The sequence below is a fragment of the Peromyscus maniculatus genome, chromosome 2, assembly GCF_049852395.1.
Source record: "Peromyscus maniculatus bairdii isolate BWxNUB_F1_BW_parent chromosome 2, HU_Pman_BW_mat_3.1, whole genome shotgun sequence".
NCBI classification, from domain to species: domain Eukaryota; kingdom Metazoa; phylum Chordata; class Mammalia; order Rodentia; family Cricetidae; genus Peromyscus; species Peromyscus maniculatus.
The window spans coordinates 58,675,161-58,687,452 of NC_134853.1; the positions used below are offsets into that span (position 1 = coordinate 58,675,161).

The following is a 12,292-nucleotide window of genomic DNA, read 5'->3' on the forward strand; positions in this document are numbered from 1 at the left end:
TATACCGCTGGGGAGCAGCCCTCAGTAATTTTCCAAGTGCCGGTTTTCAGATAACCCTGTGTTTACCTCCTGAGGCTCAAGGGCCTCCCCTTCCCGGTTGGTGCAAATGCTTCAATTTGGAGGGAATGTTCTGAGGAACCTGTCTTACCAGAGGGGGCTTCACAGAGGGAATGAGATCATCCATAATGTCAGGGCAAGCATGTGTAGAATTTTGGCCAATATTAAACAAAACAAAACGGCAGGCAGAAAGAAAAGTTATGCTGTTCTGTTGGACCTCCTGCTCCCTCTTGTACAATATGGGAGACCCTGTCTGCCCGACTTCCCCCGACCCCTCTGGTGCTGAGAAAACTCTGAACCAAAGAATGCCCCCCAGGTGCCCACCCAGGAATCTAGCTTTTTATCATACTTGGACATAGTCCTAGCTCCTGGCTGGTACATTATCACTCCTCACCTAAGGTCTATAAAACCTCCCTGCCTTAGTGTGTGTGCTCAGCTTCTCTGGCTCTGTTCTTTGGGACTGGTGAACCCACCCTGGGAGCCACGCCCAATAAACCTGCTTTTATCTGTTTTTAATCTGGTCTGATCTGGCCTTTTGCAGTTGGCAGAAACATATCATCTGCTTTTTGAATTAAACCACAGAAAGCAGAGCAGAATTAGTGAAAATCTGTAAGTAACTACATCAGGGGAAGGACTTGGGCTGTATGTTTAAGTACATTATCTCATTAAAGAGATAATTATTCCTTCCATCTCCTCAGCATGTCTTTAGACAAATTAGCTTGGGTGGGTGGGGGTCATGTGCCTGGCTGACTCAGTTGGATTAACTCTAAAGGGAGTGAACAATAGCACAAAAAGATTATAGATTTTGGGCCAGATTATGACATGTCTCTCTTCACCTAAGGCCAGAGGTAGAATTTAGATTCCATTCATTTGAGCAAGCGTGTTCTGGTTTGAGTTTTGTTGCTGTAAATAAAACACTGGCTAAAAGCATCTTGCAGGAGGAAAGGGTTTATTTGGCTTACTGGTCCATCAAGAAAGGAGACAAGGGCAGGAATTCAATCAGGAATTGAGCACAGCCTTTGAAGGAATGCTGCTCAAGGGCTGGCATCCCTGGCTTGCTCAGCTAGCTTTCCTATGTGGCCCAGCCAGTGGTTCTGAACCCGTTCATCATGAAACCCTTAACAAGCCTCTATTCTCAAAAGTGTTTAATTGTGATTCATAACAGTAGCGAAATTACAGTGAAGTGGCAACGAAAATAATTGTATGGTTGGAGGTCACCACAACAGGAGGAGCTATATTAAAGGGTCGCATTAGGAAGGTTGAGAACCCCTGATCCATCGGCTCAGGAACGGCACTGCCGGTAGTGAGCTTGGGCTTCCCCATTAACTAGCAACCAAGAAAATGCCCAACAGACATGGCCACAGCCAATCAATTCCTTAATTGAGGTTTCCTCTTCCTAGGTGTGTCACGTTGACAACTGAAGCTATTACAAGGAGGAACCAGCTTGTCCATGATGGGCCACAGTCACAATCAAGCTCTGATAGCTCTACCTTTCCATACAGTGTTTTTTTTTTTTTTTTTTTTTTTTTTTTTTCGAGACAGGGTTTCTCCGTGTAGCTTTGCGCCTTTCCTGGGACTCACACTGTAGCCCAGGCTGGCCTCGAAATCATAGAGATCAGCCTGGCTCTGCCTCCTGAATGCTGGGATTAAAGGCGTGCACCACCACCGCCGGGCTCCATATGGTGTTTTAAATCTCAAGGGGGAGACACAAGGCTTCCTGGTCTACACTGACCTACTAGTGGCTAACTTTCTATCTCTGCTAATTACATATAATTAGTGATTTCTTCAAGACAGAGACTTTCCAAAAATCCTAAACGTTTGTGATAGAGAAAACAAAAAAGATTAAAAAAAAAAACTCAAGAAAACAAATAAACTAAAAAACACATTAAAGCCGCCTGCTCCATAAATGACAGTCTTAAGGCTTCTGGAAGTAATTTTTGATGTTTCATGGGTCCTCAGGAGCATGTTGCCTATCGCTTCCCGATAAAGAATTTCCTTATTTGTAATAGCCTAATCCTTGGTTTTTAGGACTTTCTGAATCCCGGTAAGGGAGGATTCCTAAATGCCTCTTCAAACCCAGATCCAGCAGGCACACCAAACTTGAGCTGTGACTAGCGACAAAGCACCTTCACCTGTAAAATATACCCTTTTGAAAGTGGCAGGTCAGCCCACAGGTGGAAAGAAGCTTCGATTCTTTCTATTTTTGGGGTTTCTCTTCTTTAGACAGGGGGAAAAAAGGGACTCCTGTCATTTGCGTACGCAAAGGCAAAACAGACTTGGGGCGTGGCAGACAGAGGCCGGTGCCGGAGACCCAGGGGGCGGGGCGTGGGGGGGGCGGGGCCCGGTGGAGCCGCCCCTCTAATTCGTGGCGGCTTCCACTCGCTCACCTGGGCGGAGCTTCGTCTTCGCCTGACCTCGGAAGGAAGGGGGCGGGCCCTCCGGGGCGGAAGTCGCAGTGCATTGTGGGCTCGCCGGGAGCCTCGGAGTGGAACCTGAATGAAAGTGGCGCGCCGCTGAGGAGCCGGGTGGGGCGGCTGGCGCCGGGGTTCGGGCCACTGGCTCCAGAGCGGTCGGCTAGGTGGCGGTGTGCGGCGCAGACATGGCTTACAACAAGATCCCGCCGCGGTGGCTGAACTGTCCGCGGCGCGGCCAGCCGGTGGCAGGTACCCGGGACTGGGCTGCGGGCGGGTTCGAATCCCACTGCCGCGGCCGGGCCTGGGGACCCGCGCGCTCGGCGGCGGCGGCCGGGCCGGGCTCCTGCAGGGCTGAGCAGTGCGGACGGGAGCGGCACAGGAGGCTCCCGGAGCTTCAAGTTTGCGAACCTCTGTGGCAGTTTTGCGGCTGCGTCTCGCTGTCTGGCGAGACTTGTTCTCGGGAAGGGCACAGGAGCGGAGCGCGAGTCTTGAGATTGAGGAGAAGTGAGAGGCTGGGAAGCGAGGAGTCTTGGGTTTTCTTTTCCGTGGACTTTGGTGGAGTGTTTTCATCTCGAGTTTGACCGAGAGTAGCCTCACTCTCGAACTTCAGAGCTGCTTTTTCTAGCGTCCAGAACACCTGGGATTCTAGGCCCGTGCCGCTGCTTGGCTGAGGGACAGTGACTTACAGATGTACAGTTTAGTAAGTTTGGACCACACACATATGCCCCAGGGAATACACATGAAGTAGCCGAGACCCAGTTCTCTGAATTTGTAGAGACACTGCAGATGGTAGCCTCCAGGGACCAGACTCCACAGTTCCCAGCAACAAGGTTAGATAGCAATTTGGAACTATGTCGCCTGGACCTAGGAGCCAAAAGCATTTTCTTTTTTTTTATCATAAAATTGAGGAAGAATTGCACGAACTGTTGACACTGGATTTACTGTTTTAGAATAATTATCGGACAGTTGTTTGCAGATCTTCCCTGCTAAGCCTCCGTTTCTGAGTTTTCAGTCAGGCATTAACGTTTCCTTTCCCTCTTTGTAGCTTTGAACATCATCCAGCATACAGTGAGCGATGGCTCTCCATTGAGGAGCTGGTACCTGTGCTTGGGGCTTTTCCTCTGAGAAGCCCGTACCCTTGCTTTCTGGTTGTCATTCTTTTGAGCCACTCTCTCTTAACGCTTGAGCTAAAATCTGTGTTAAAGTAGCTTTATTAAACTACAACTATGCTTCAAAAACAAAACAAAACACAAAGCAGGCAAGTTTTAGGATGGCGCTTATGTGGAGATTTCAGCATATATCTAGAAAGACGGCAGTTTTGTTACGGGTCAGGATGTGGTAACTGGATATCTTTTCTGCCACCATTTGGCATTTGTAATTAAAACTTAGGCATCTCAATTTTTGCCATCTTCAAAGTTTCCTGCTGTCGCCAACTCTTACTTTATTTATGTTACCGTGCTTAAGTTATGTGGAAAAGACAGCCAAACACTTGTATTCCGTTTCAGGAAATTCCAGGCAACACCAATTAAGCGGGAAGCGCTCTGGTGCTGCGGTTCATCTCCAGCACAGGTGACCACCCTAACACCAAGTCTACATGACGGTCAAGTGAAATGACAGCGTTTCAGGGCTTGAGAGCTGTCCAGTGCTGCTGCCCTTCCAGAGGACACAAGTTCAGTTCCCACAGAGTGGCTCACAACCACTTGGAACTCCAGTTCCAGGGCATCTGACACCCTCTTCTGGCTTCTTCCAATACCTGCACACATGTGGCATATAGTCATACAATTACACACACTTAAGTAAAAAATAAACCTCTAAAAAAGTGAGTCTAAACATGAAGCCCATATACATTTAAAACTCATGCTCTTGGTGTATTTTTCCGTTAGTTTACATAGAATGTTTTCACTTTAAGATAGTTTTTTTCCTCATACAACTCACCACATGTCGTTGCTTATAGACTCAACATGTAGATGTAGGGAAAACAATAGGATGGCTTCTGCATAATAGTCTTTCTACACACTGTTGTATGAAACTTCTGCAATCCCTTCTTTCCCAGACAACTATTGATCTGCTTTCCGTCATTGTCAGTGACAAGCATTTTCTAATAAAGAGCAAACGTCATGTACTCATTATGTATATATGTTGTATAGGTTGGCCTTGAACTATGTCCTATGTAGTTTGAGGATGATGACCTTTAACTCCTGATCCTCCTGCTTCTGTTTCCCAGATGTTGGAAACAGATATGCCTCCCCTCTCCTATGCCCTGATGTCAGTTTTTTTTTGTTGTTGTTTTTTTTTTTTTCTTTTTTCTGTTTTCTCCCTTCGAGACAGGGTTTCTTTGTGTAGCTTTGGATCCTGTCCTGGAACTCTGCTTTGTAGACCAGGCTGGCCTCGAACTCCCAGGGATCCGCCTGCCTCTGCCTCCCTAGTGCTGGGATTAGAGACGTGCGCCATCACCGCCCCTCATTGTAAGCATTTCTTAAGATTTTCTATGAATTCCTCAGTTAATAAAGCCATATATACAATTGATAAAAGTGATTTGAAAGATTTTTAAATAGAGATGATAGCAGAGTATGTAATCCTAGCATTTGCCAGGCTGAGGAAGGGGATGTTGATATGAGTTCAAGGCCAGCCTGGATACACAGTATCCCAGAAAGACTGTCAGAAAAAAGAAGTAATTTAAAGCCAGGTGTGTATTTAAAGCATACACATATGATTCTAGCATTTTGGAGACTGGGGCAGGAATGTCAAGTTTGAGGCCATTCTGGGTTACATAGGGAGACCTTGTCTCAAAAATAAAAAAAAGCTTTTAAAAAGCTCTATCCTGTGAATAAAAAAGAAAGATAATTTAAGCAAGTTGTAGAGTGAGGAAATTAAAAAAGCAAACCTTTTTATTCTCACCACACTTATATATGTGTTTTAGTTATAATGATATTTTTTGATAGTCCTATTGTCTTCAGTCAAGTTAATCATTTTGAGTCTTTTAAGAAATATTTATTTACAGTCATGGTGGCACATGACTTTAATCCCAGCACTTGGGAGGCAGAGACAGATGGATCTTCTGAGTTTGAGGCCAGCCTAGTCTACAGAGTGAGTTCCAAGATAGCAAGAGCCACACAGAGAAACCCTGTCTCAAAAACCAAAAGAAAAGAAAAAAAAAAGGGGGAACAGTTATTTATTTAGTAATATTGAGGAGTGTTGCGAGGGAGGGATAGAAGCCCAAATTCCCCAAGTCTTGTGTTATGGAGGGCAAGGAAGTTTTTCAGAAAGGAGGTTGTTGGATGCATGAAATGCTGTTGAGATGTTAAGGTGCTGGTAGCTGTTGACAACTGTGAGAAGTGTTTTTTCTACCTCCCAGGATGTAATCACCTTTGGAAGGAGAGGGATTTAAAGGAGTTGGGGGGAGAATTCTAACTAGACTGCATGAGAACTCAAAATTAGTGTGAATTAGGTGTAGTTATGGACAGGTGAAGTCATTACAGTTTTGTCTGCATGTACAAATAAGTATTTGTATTTATTTTCCTTTTTTGGAGTTAGGGTTTCAATATTTAGTTCAGGTTGGTATGAAACTTGGTATTTAATATTGAGAACTTACAGAGATCTGCCTGCCTCGGCCTTTTGAGGGCTGGGATTAAAGAAGCGCACTACTATACCTGATGGGCTGGAGATGTGACTCAGTAGTAGAGCCCTTGGCCAGCATATAAGAGGGAGGAAAGAAGGAAAAGTGAGGAATGAAAGTGAAGCACAGCCTGGGAGAGTTTGTTTGGGTCTTGTTCTTTTCTGGTCATGTCTATTCAGGGTTCTAAATGTGTCATGTTTCAATGCCATTTCTTTCCTTAGCTTTAGAAAATACTCTGCCATGACTGGACTGAAAGTTTTCTGTGTCCTTAGTCTGCATCTTAGTTCCTTCTTTTATAGCACCGATTTCTAGGTTTGGTATCTTTTGTTGTTCGTCTTGAATATTGTAATCATAATCATTCATTTCTTCTTTATTATCTGGACATAGTAATTCCTTAGCCTTGTCTTCATTCATTGATATTCTTTCTTCCACTTGGTCTATTGTGATGCTTTCCATTGCGCCATTGAATCTTTGAACTTTGGGTCCTGGAGAAATGTCTCTTGTTGCTCTTATAGAGGACTCAGGTTCAGTTCACAGCTGTCTATAATCTTAGTTCTAGGGAATAATGTCTTCTGGTCTCCTGACACACAAGGCATACATGTGATCTACATAAATAAACATAGGCAAGGCACATGAAATAAAAATAAATAAATCATTAAAAACAAACACAAACAAGTGTGAATTACCACAGTTGGTTCTCTCATCAACAACAGCCAAAACGTTGAATTCTTGCTTGTCATTCCAATCATTTCAATACTTTTGGCTTCTGTTTGGAAGAGTTACTGACTTTTGGAAGACTTGTGCTGCCTTGCTTTTTTTTTTTTTTGTTGTTTCTTGGGTGTCTGTGTTGCCCATGCTGTGATAAGTGCACCTATAGGTGGCTAGCACTTCTGGCATTAGCTGGAGGTCTTAGTGAGCACCTTTGAGGGTTCAGTCCAAAGTACTGCTCAGATAGGAGGAAAACTGCTGTAACAGTAACAACATCAAAACAAACCAGATAGAGAAATACAATAAAAATCAACAGGACAGTATACACTACCAATAAATATGAAACTATGAAGTTAAAAATAAATAATGGGGCTGGTGAGATCAGCTGGTAAAGGTGCTTGCTACCAAGCCTGGCACTTGAGTTCAATCTCAGGGTCTCCAGGCTGGAAGGAGAGGACAACTCCAGGAAATTGTCATCTGACCTCCACGTGCAAGCTGGTGCACACACATACACATAAATAAACAAATCCATGTAACAAAGTTAAAATGATACTGTTACCAATGAAAAATTTTAATTACATTTATTTAGTAATAGCCAGGTGTGGTGGCACACATTTGTAATTCCAGCATTTGGCATGGGGAGTTGGGCTCAAACCCAGCCTGGGCTACATTGTGAACTCTAAGCCAACCCCTTCTATATTGTCTTAAAAAAAAGTGTGTGTGTGTGTGTGTGTGTGTGTGTGTGTGTGTGTGTGTGTGTGTGTAACTAATGATAAAAGAATGAAGGGCCATTGGAATGGCTCAGTAAGAAAGATACTTGCCACCAAGCTTTACCACCTGGGTTTGATCCCTGGAGCCCATAAAGGAAAAGGGAACTCTCTTTCCTCAAGGTTGTTTGGTGTTCATAGATAAAATAAGTAGATGTTTTAAAAAAAAAACACTGAAAAAAATGAGTTAAAGGAGTATGGTAGAGAAATGGGGAAAAAAGTTAAAGGAAAATGAGGGGCTGGAAAGGTGGCTTAGTAGTGAGAACATGTACTGCTCTTGCAGAGGACTCATGCTTGGTTCCCAGCATCCACATGGTGACTAACAGCTGTCCATAGCTCTAGTTCCATGGACCTGACACCCTTTTCTCGCCTCTGAAGTCCCTGGGCACACATGTGGTACACATACACACACTTAGGCAAACATAAAAGAAAAATACATGTTAATAAAAATATGGCAAAACAAGAGGAAATATGATGAGGAAACAGGTAATACTAACAGATATTATTAGATTCTGGACCACCGTGGCTGCTCAGAGTCAAAGCACTTGCTCTGTAAGCCTGATAACTTAAGTTTGATCCTCAGCTCACAGTGGAAGGAGAGAATTGACTCCACTGTTGTCTTCTAACTTCCATACATGTTTAGGGACACATGCATCAGCATTCATACACATCTCTCCCTCCCCCTCTCTGTCACACACACACACACACACACACACAAATCATAAATGAAAAATTTTGAAAGTAAAGATATTATCAGACACTGCCTCCACAACTACTAAAAGAATGATGCCATTATTAGCTGAGATGAGGAAAAACCAGTAAAAAGAGTTTGAATATTGAGAGATCAAATTTGGATATCAAATCAGAGATGTATGTTAAAGTCAGAGAATAAGACCAGTGGTTTGATAATAAAATTAAGAAAAGTTTTTAAATTTTTTGTTAATTTTTATTTTCTTTTTTGAGACAGAGGCTCCCTACGTAGTCCTGGCTGTCTTGGAACTCCATATGTAGACCAGGCTGGCCTTGAGCTCACAGAGGTCCACATGCCTCTGCCTCCTAAGTACTGGGATTAATGGCGTGCCCTACCACAATAATTAATGTTTTTGACACAGGGTCTCTTATAGTTCATACTGCCCTTGAATCCACTATATATCTAGATCCCCTGCCTCTGCTTTTCAGGCTGAGATTATAGGAATCTTGTCTCATGCATGTCCACCTAAGAGAGAGGTTTAGATTGGAGATAAACGTTTACTCATCAGAACTGGGTATGGAGGTATATACCTGTAATCTCAGTTCTCAGGAGGCTGAGGCAGGAGGATCAGGATGTATAAAGTCAAGGTTAGTCTGGACTGTGCATAGTGAGTTCTAGGCCATCCAGGGATACAAGGGGGAAAAAAAGCACATCTTTAGCTATTAACCTTATCAGAGTAGATGAGACATCAAAGGAGTGAATGCAGATGGAAGAAAAGTATAAGATAAGACAAAGCAGGAAGCTACAGTAGAGCCAGGTAGAAGAACCTAAGGCAATGCTAAGCAGGTATAAGAGCAAGAGGTGTAGGAAAGTCCTGAAAGAAAATGATCTAAGAATTCATTCTTGAGCTAGAGAGATGGCTCAGTTGGTAAAGTATTTTCTTGCAGGCATGAAGATCTGAGTTGGATTCCTAGTGCCCAAGTAAAAAGCTTGGTGTTGTGCATGCTTGTAATCCTAGCATTGGGGAAGCAGAGATGGGCAGATCCCTGGGGCTATCAATGTAGCCTAATCTGACAGCCAGTGTTCCCAGTGAGAGATAGTTTAAAAAGTTAAAAGGTGCGTGTCTCCTAAGGAACAACACCAGAGCTGACCTCTGGCTTCCACATACATACATAGATATATGTATGCATATACATGTGATTTTACACACACACACACACACACACACACACACACACACACACACACACACACACTGCACTTAGGCATGCAAAAAAAAGTTCCTCTTTCAAAAAAATTAATCAGTTGTCCTCCCACTCCCCCATGTACTGAAGATTGAACCTATGGCCTTGTGCATTCTAGGTAATACTCTTTCAATGAGTTTTATCTGCATTCCTTACTATTTTGGCTTTGAATTCTTTCTGCAACCCAGGTAAACTTTGGTGTTTTGATCTTTCTGCCTCATTTTTCTGAATAGTTGGAATTATTGGTCTTTACCAGCAGTCTTGGACAGTTGTTTCATATATTTGAGAGTTCAAGTAAGTTGAGAAATGAGACTTGACCATTGAATTTAGCAGTGTGGAGGAATGCTCAATGCTTTTGAGTTTTATAAAAAACAAAAATTAAAAGAAATGTCATACTTGGGTGAGTGTCTTTTTTTTTTTTTTTTTTTTGGACAGGGTTTCTCTGTGTATCCCTGGCTGTCCTGGAACTCAGTTTGTAGACCAGATTGGCCTCAAACGCGGAAAGATCTGATTGCTTCTCCCTCCCAAGTGCTGGGACTAAAGGCGTGTGCCACCACACCCGGCCAGGGTGAATGACATTTTAGTTAGCTATCCTTGTTGTTTATATTATGTTTGAAAATATAAATCAGTTTAAGTAGTGCATTATTTATATTTCTATTACTGTGACAAAATTCCTGAGGTATCAACTTGTAATAAAGAAGAAAGGTTTTGGGCTCACTGGTTAAGAGTGTTTGCTCCTCTTACAGAGGACCCAGGTTTGTTTCCCAGAATCCACTTGGTAGATAACTTCAGTTCTAGGGGATCTGATTTTTCTTTTGGCCTCCCAGGGCACCAAACACCCATGTGGTGCACATATATACATGTAGACAAACACACATAAAATAAAAATGAATACTTAAAAAAGAAGAAAAGTTGTCTGGGCCTGGTGGGGCACACTTGTAATCAGTCCTGTCTATTCAGAGGAGCTGATCACAAGTTCCTGATCACAAGGCTAGCTTGAGTAATGTAATAACCCCTGTCTCAAAATTAAAAACAAAACCAAAGGGGTTGGGGATGTAGCTCAGTGTTAGAGCACCTAACTAGTATGCACAGAGCCCTAAATATAGTCCATATTACCACAAAAAGGGGGAAAAAAGAAGGTGATTACTTTTTTTTTGAGACACATTCTTTCTATATAGCTAGGTTGGCCTAGAACTTGGGATGCTCCTTCCACTGTGTCCCCAGTGCTGGCATTACAGGCCTGCACTACTATTTCAAGTGATGCAAGAATCTGTTTTTTTTTTTTTTTTTTTTTTGGTTCATAATTTGAGAAGTTTCAGTCTGTAGTTACATACCCTACTCCGTTGGTTCTTGAGGACATCTAGTAAGTCAGAACATCATGACTGAGATGGTGGAACAAACTGTTCTCTTCTTGGTGGCCAGAAAGTAAAGAAGGGTCCAAAATCAAGGTATACCCTTTAAGGATATGCTTCTTTCAGGGACTTCTTCCAAATAGACAACTCCTGCGAGTGTTTCTGTCACCTCCTAGTAACCCATTAAGTTAGGAATCTATGAGTGAATTTGTTCATGAGGTCAGAGCCCTCGTGATCTACTCACCTCCGAGATGTTGTGTCTGTGAACACCGCCACATTAGGGAATAAACCTTCAACACTGGATGTTTGAGAGACTTAAGAACTACAAATCAACTGTAATGTAATCTCAGCACTTGGTAACCGAGGCAGGAGATTCATTGCTAGTTTAATGCCACCTTATCTATATAGTGATAGCCTGGGCTAGATCATGAGGCTCCCTCTTTTTCTTTTTTCTTTTTGTTTTTTTGAGACAGGGTTTCTCTGTATAGCTTTGGAGCCTGTCCTGGAACCCACTATGTAGAACAGGCTGGCCTTAAACTCAAAGAGATCCGCCTACCTCTGCCTCCCTAGTACTAGGATTAAAGGTATGTGCCACCACCATCTGGCATGAAACTCTGTCTTAAAAATAGTCAAAAATCTAAACCATGACAAATAGATATTTAAAAATTGCTTATTTAAGGTGATTTCCCTGGGCTTATACTGTTAAAAAAAAAAGGCACAAAACGGTAAGTCTTTAGCAAGTGATTTTGGTTAATACTATTTTAACACTATAACAAATCCTCCATGCTCTTTTTTTCTGAGATGTAGATAAAGTTCAAAGATGGAAATACTTTACAACCCTCACATGTAACCAGGGCTGGGAAAGTCCTTTAGTTAGTAGCATGCACAAAGCTCTAGTTTTGATCTCTAGCATTACATGAACCAGTTCTGTTGGGGGAATGCCTATGATCCCAGCACTCTGAAAATTGAGGTAGGAGAATCAGTAGTTCAGGGTTATTCCCAACTACATATCAAGTTTGAGGCTAAACTTGATAATCCCTGCTTTAAATAACAAATAAACAAACAAACAACAACAACAACAAAAAAAGAAAGCCCCTAAATACCAAAGCCATGTAATTAAGAACTTGAAAAAAATTGAGTTAAACTGGATGTGTTGGTACACACTTGTAACTCCAGCTTTTGGGAGATTGTATATTCTGTGAGATACTATTCCTGGGTAGATGTGAATATCTATTCCTGCTTACTCCAGATAGGGAAATGACAATAGACAAGAAGTAAGGATCTTACCAAAGTCCAACTTGGTGAGCTAATGAGTTTTATTGGGTTTATTGCTTACAGGAGTAGATGACTCTAGTGGTTTAAAGTTTCCTTAAAAAAAGGATTTCTTTATTATGTTTTATTTATATATATGTGTGTGAGCCTGTATAAGTTTATGTGCACCAT

At 42.5% G+C, this 12,292-nt stretch overlaps 1 protein-coding gene across 6 annotated transcripts in view; it reads left to right on the top strand.

Moving 5' to 3' along the window:
- Positions 1-2,497: 2,497 nt before the first annotated feature.
- Positions 2,498-12,292, top strand: part of Rngtt (RNA guanylyltransferase and 5'-phosphatase) — a 214,470-nt gene continuing 204,675 nt past the window's right edge. For 5 of the 6 annotated variants that reach the window (XR_006069341.2, XR_013049046.1, XR_013049045.1 and 2 more), the window contains exon 1: positions 2,498-2,720. Coding sequence is in view for 2 of the 6 variants with exons in the window: in XM_006975303.4 (XP_006975365.1) it covers positions 2,657-2,720 (64 nt within the window). In the remaining 4 variants the exon portion in view is untranslated. The remainder of the gene's footprint in view (positions 2,721-12,292) is intronic. The other variant, XM_076564030.1, reaches the window with a different exon arrangement.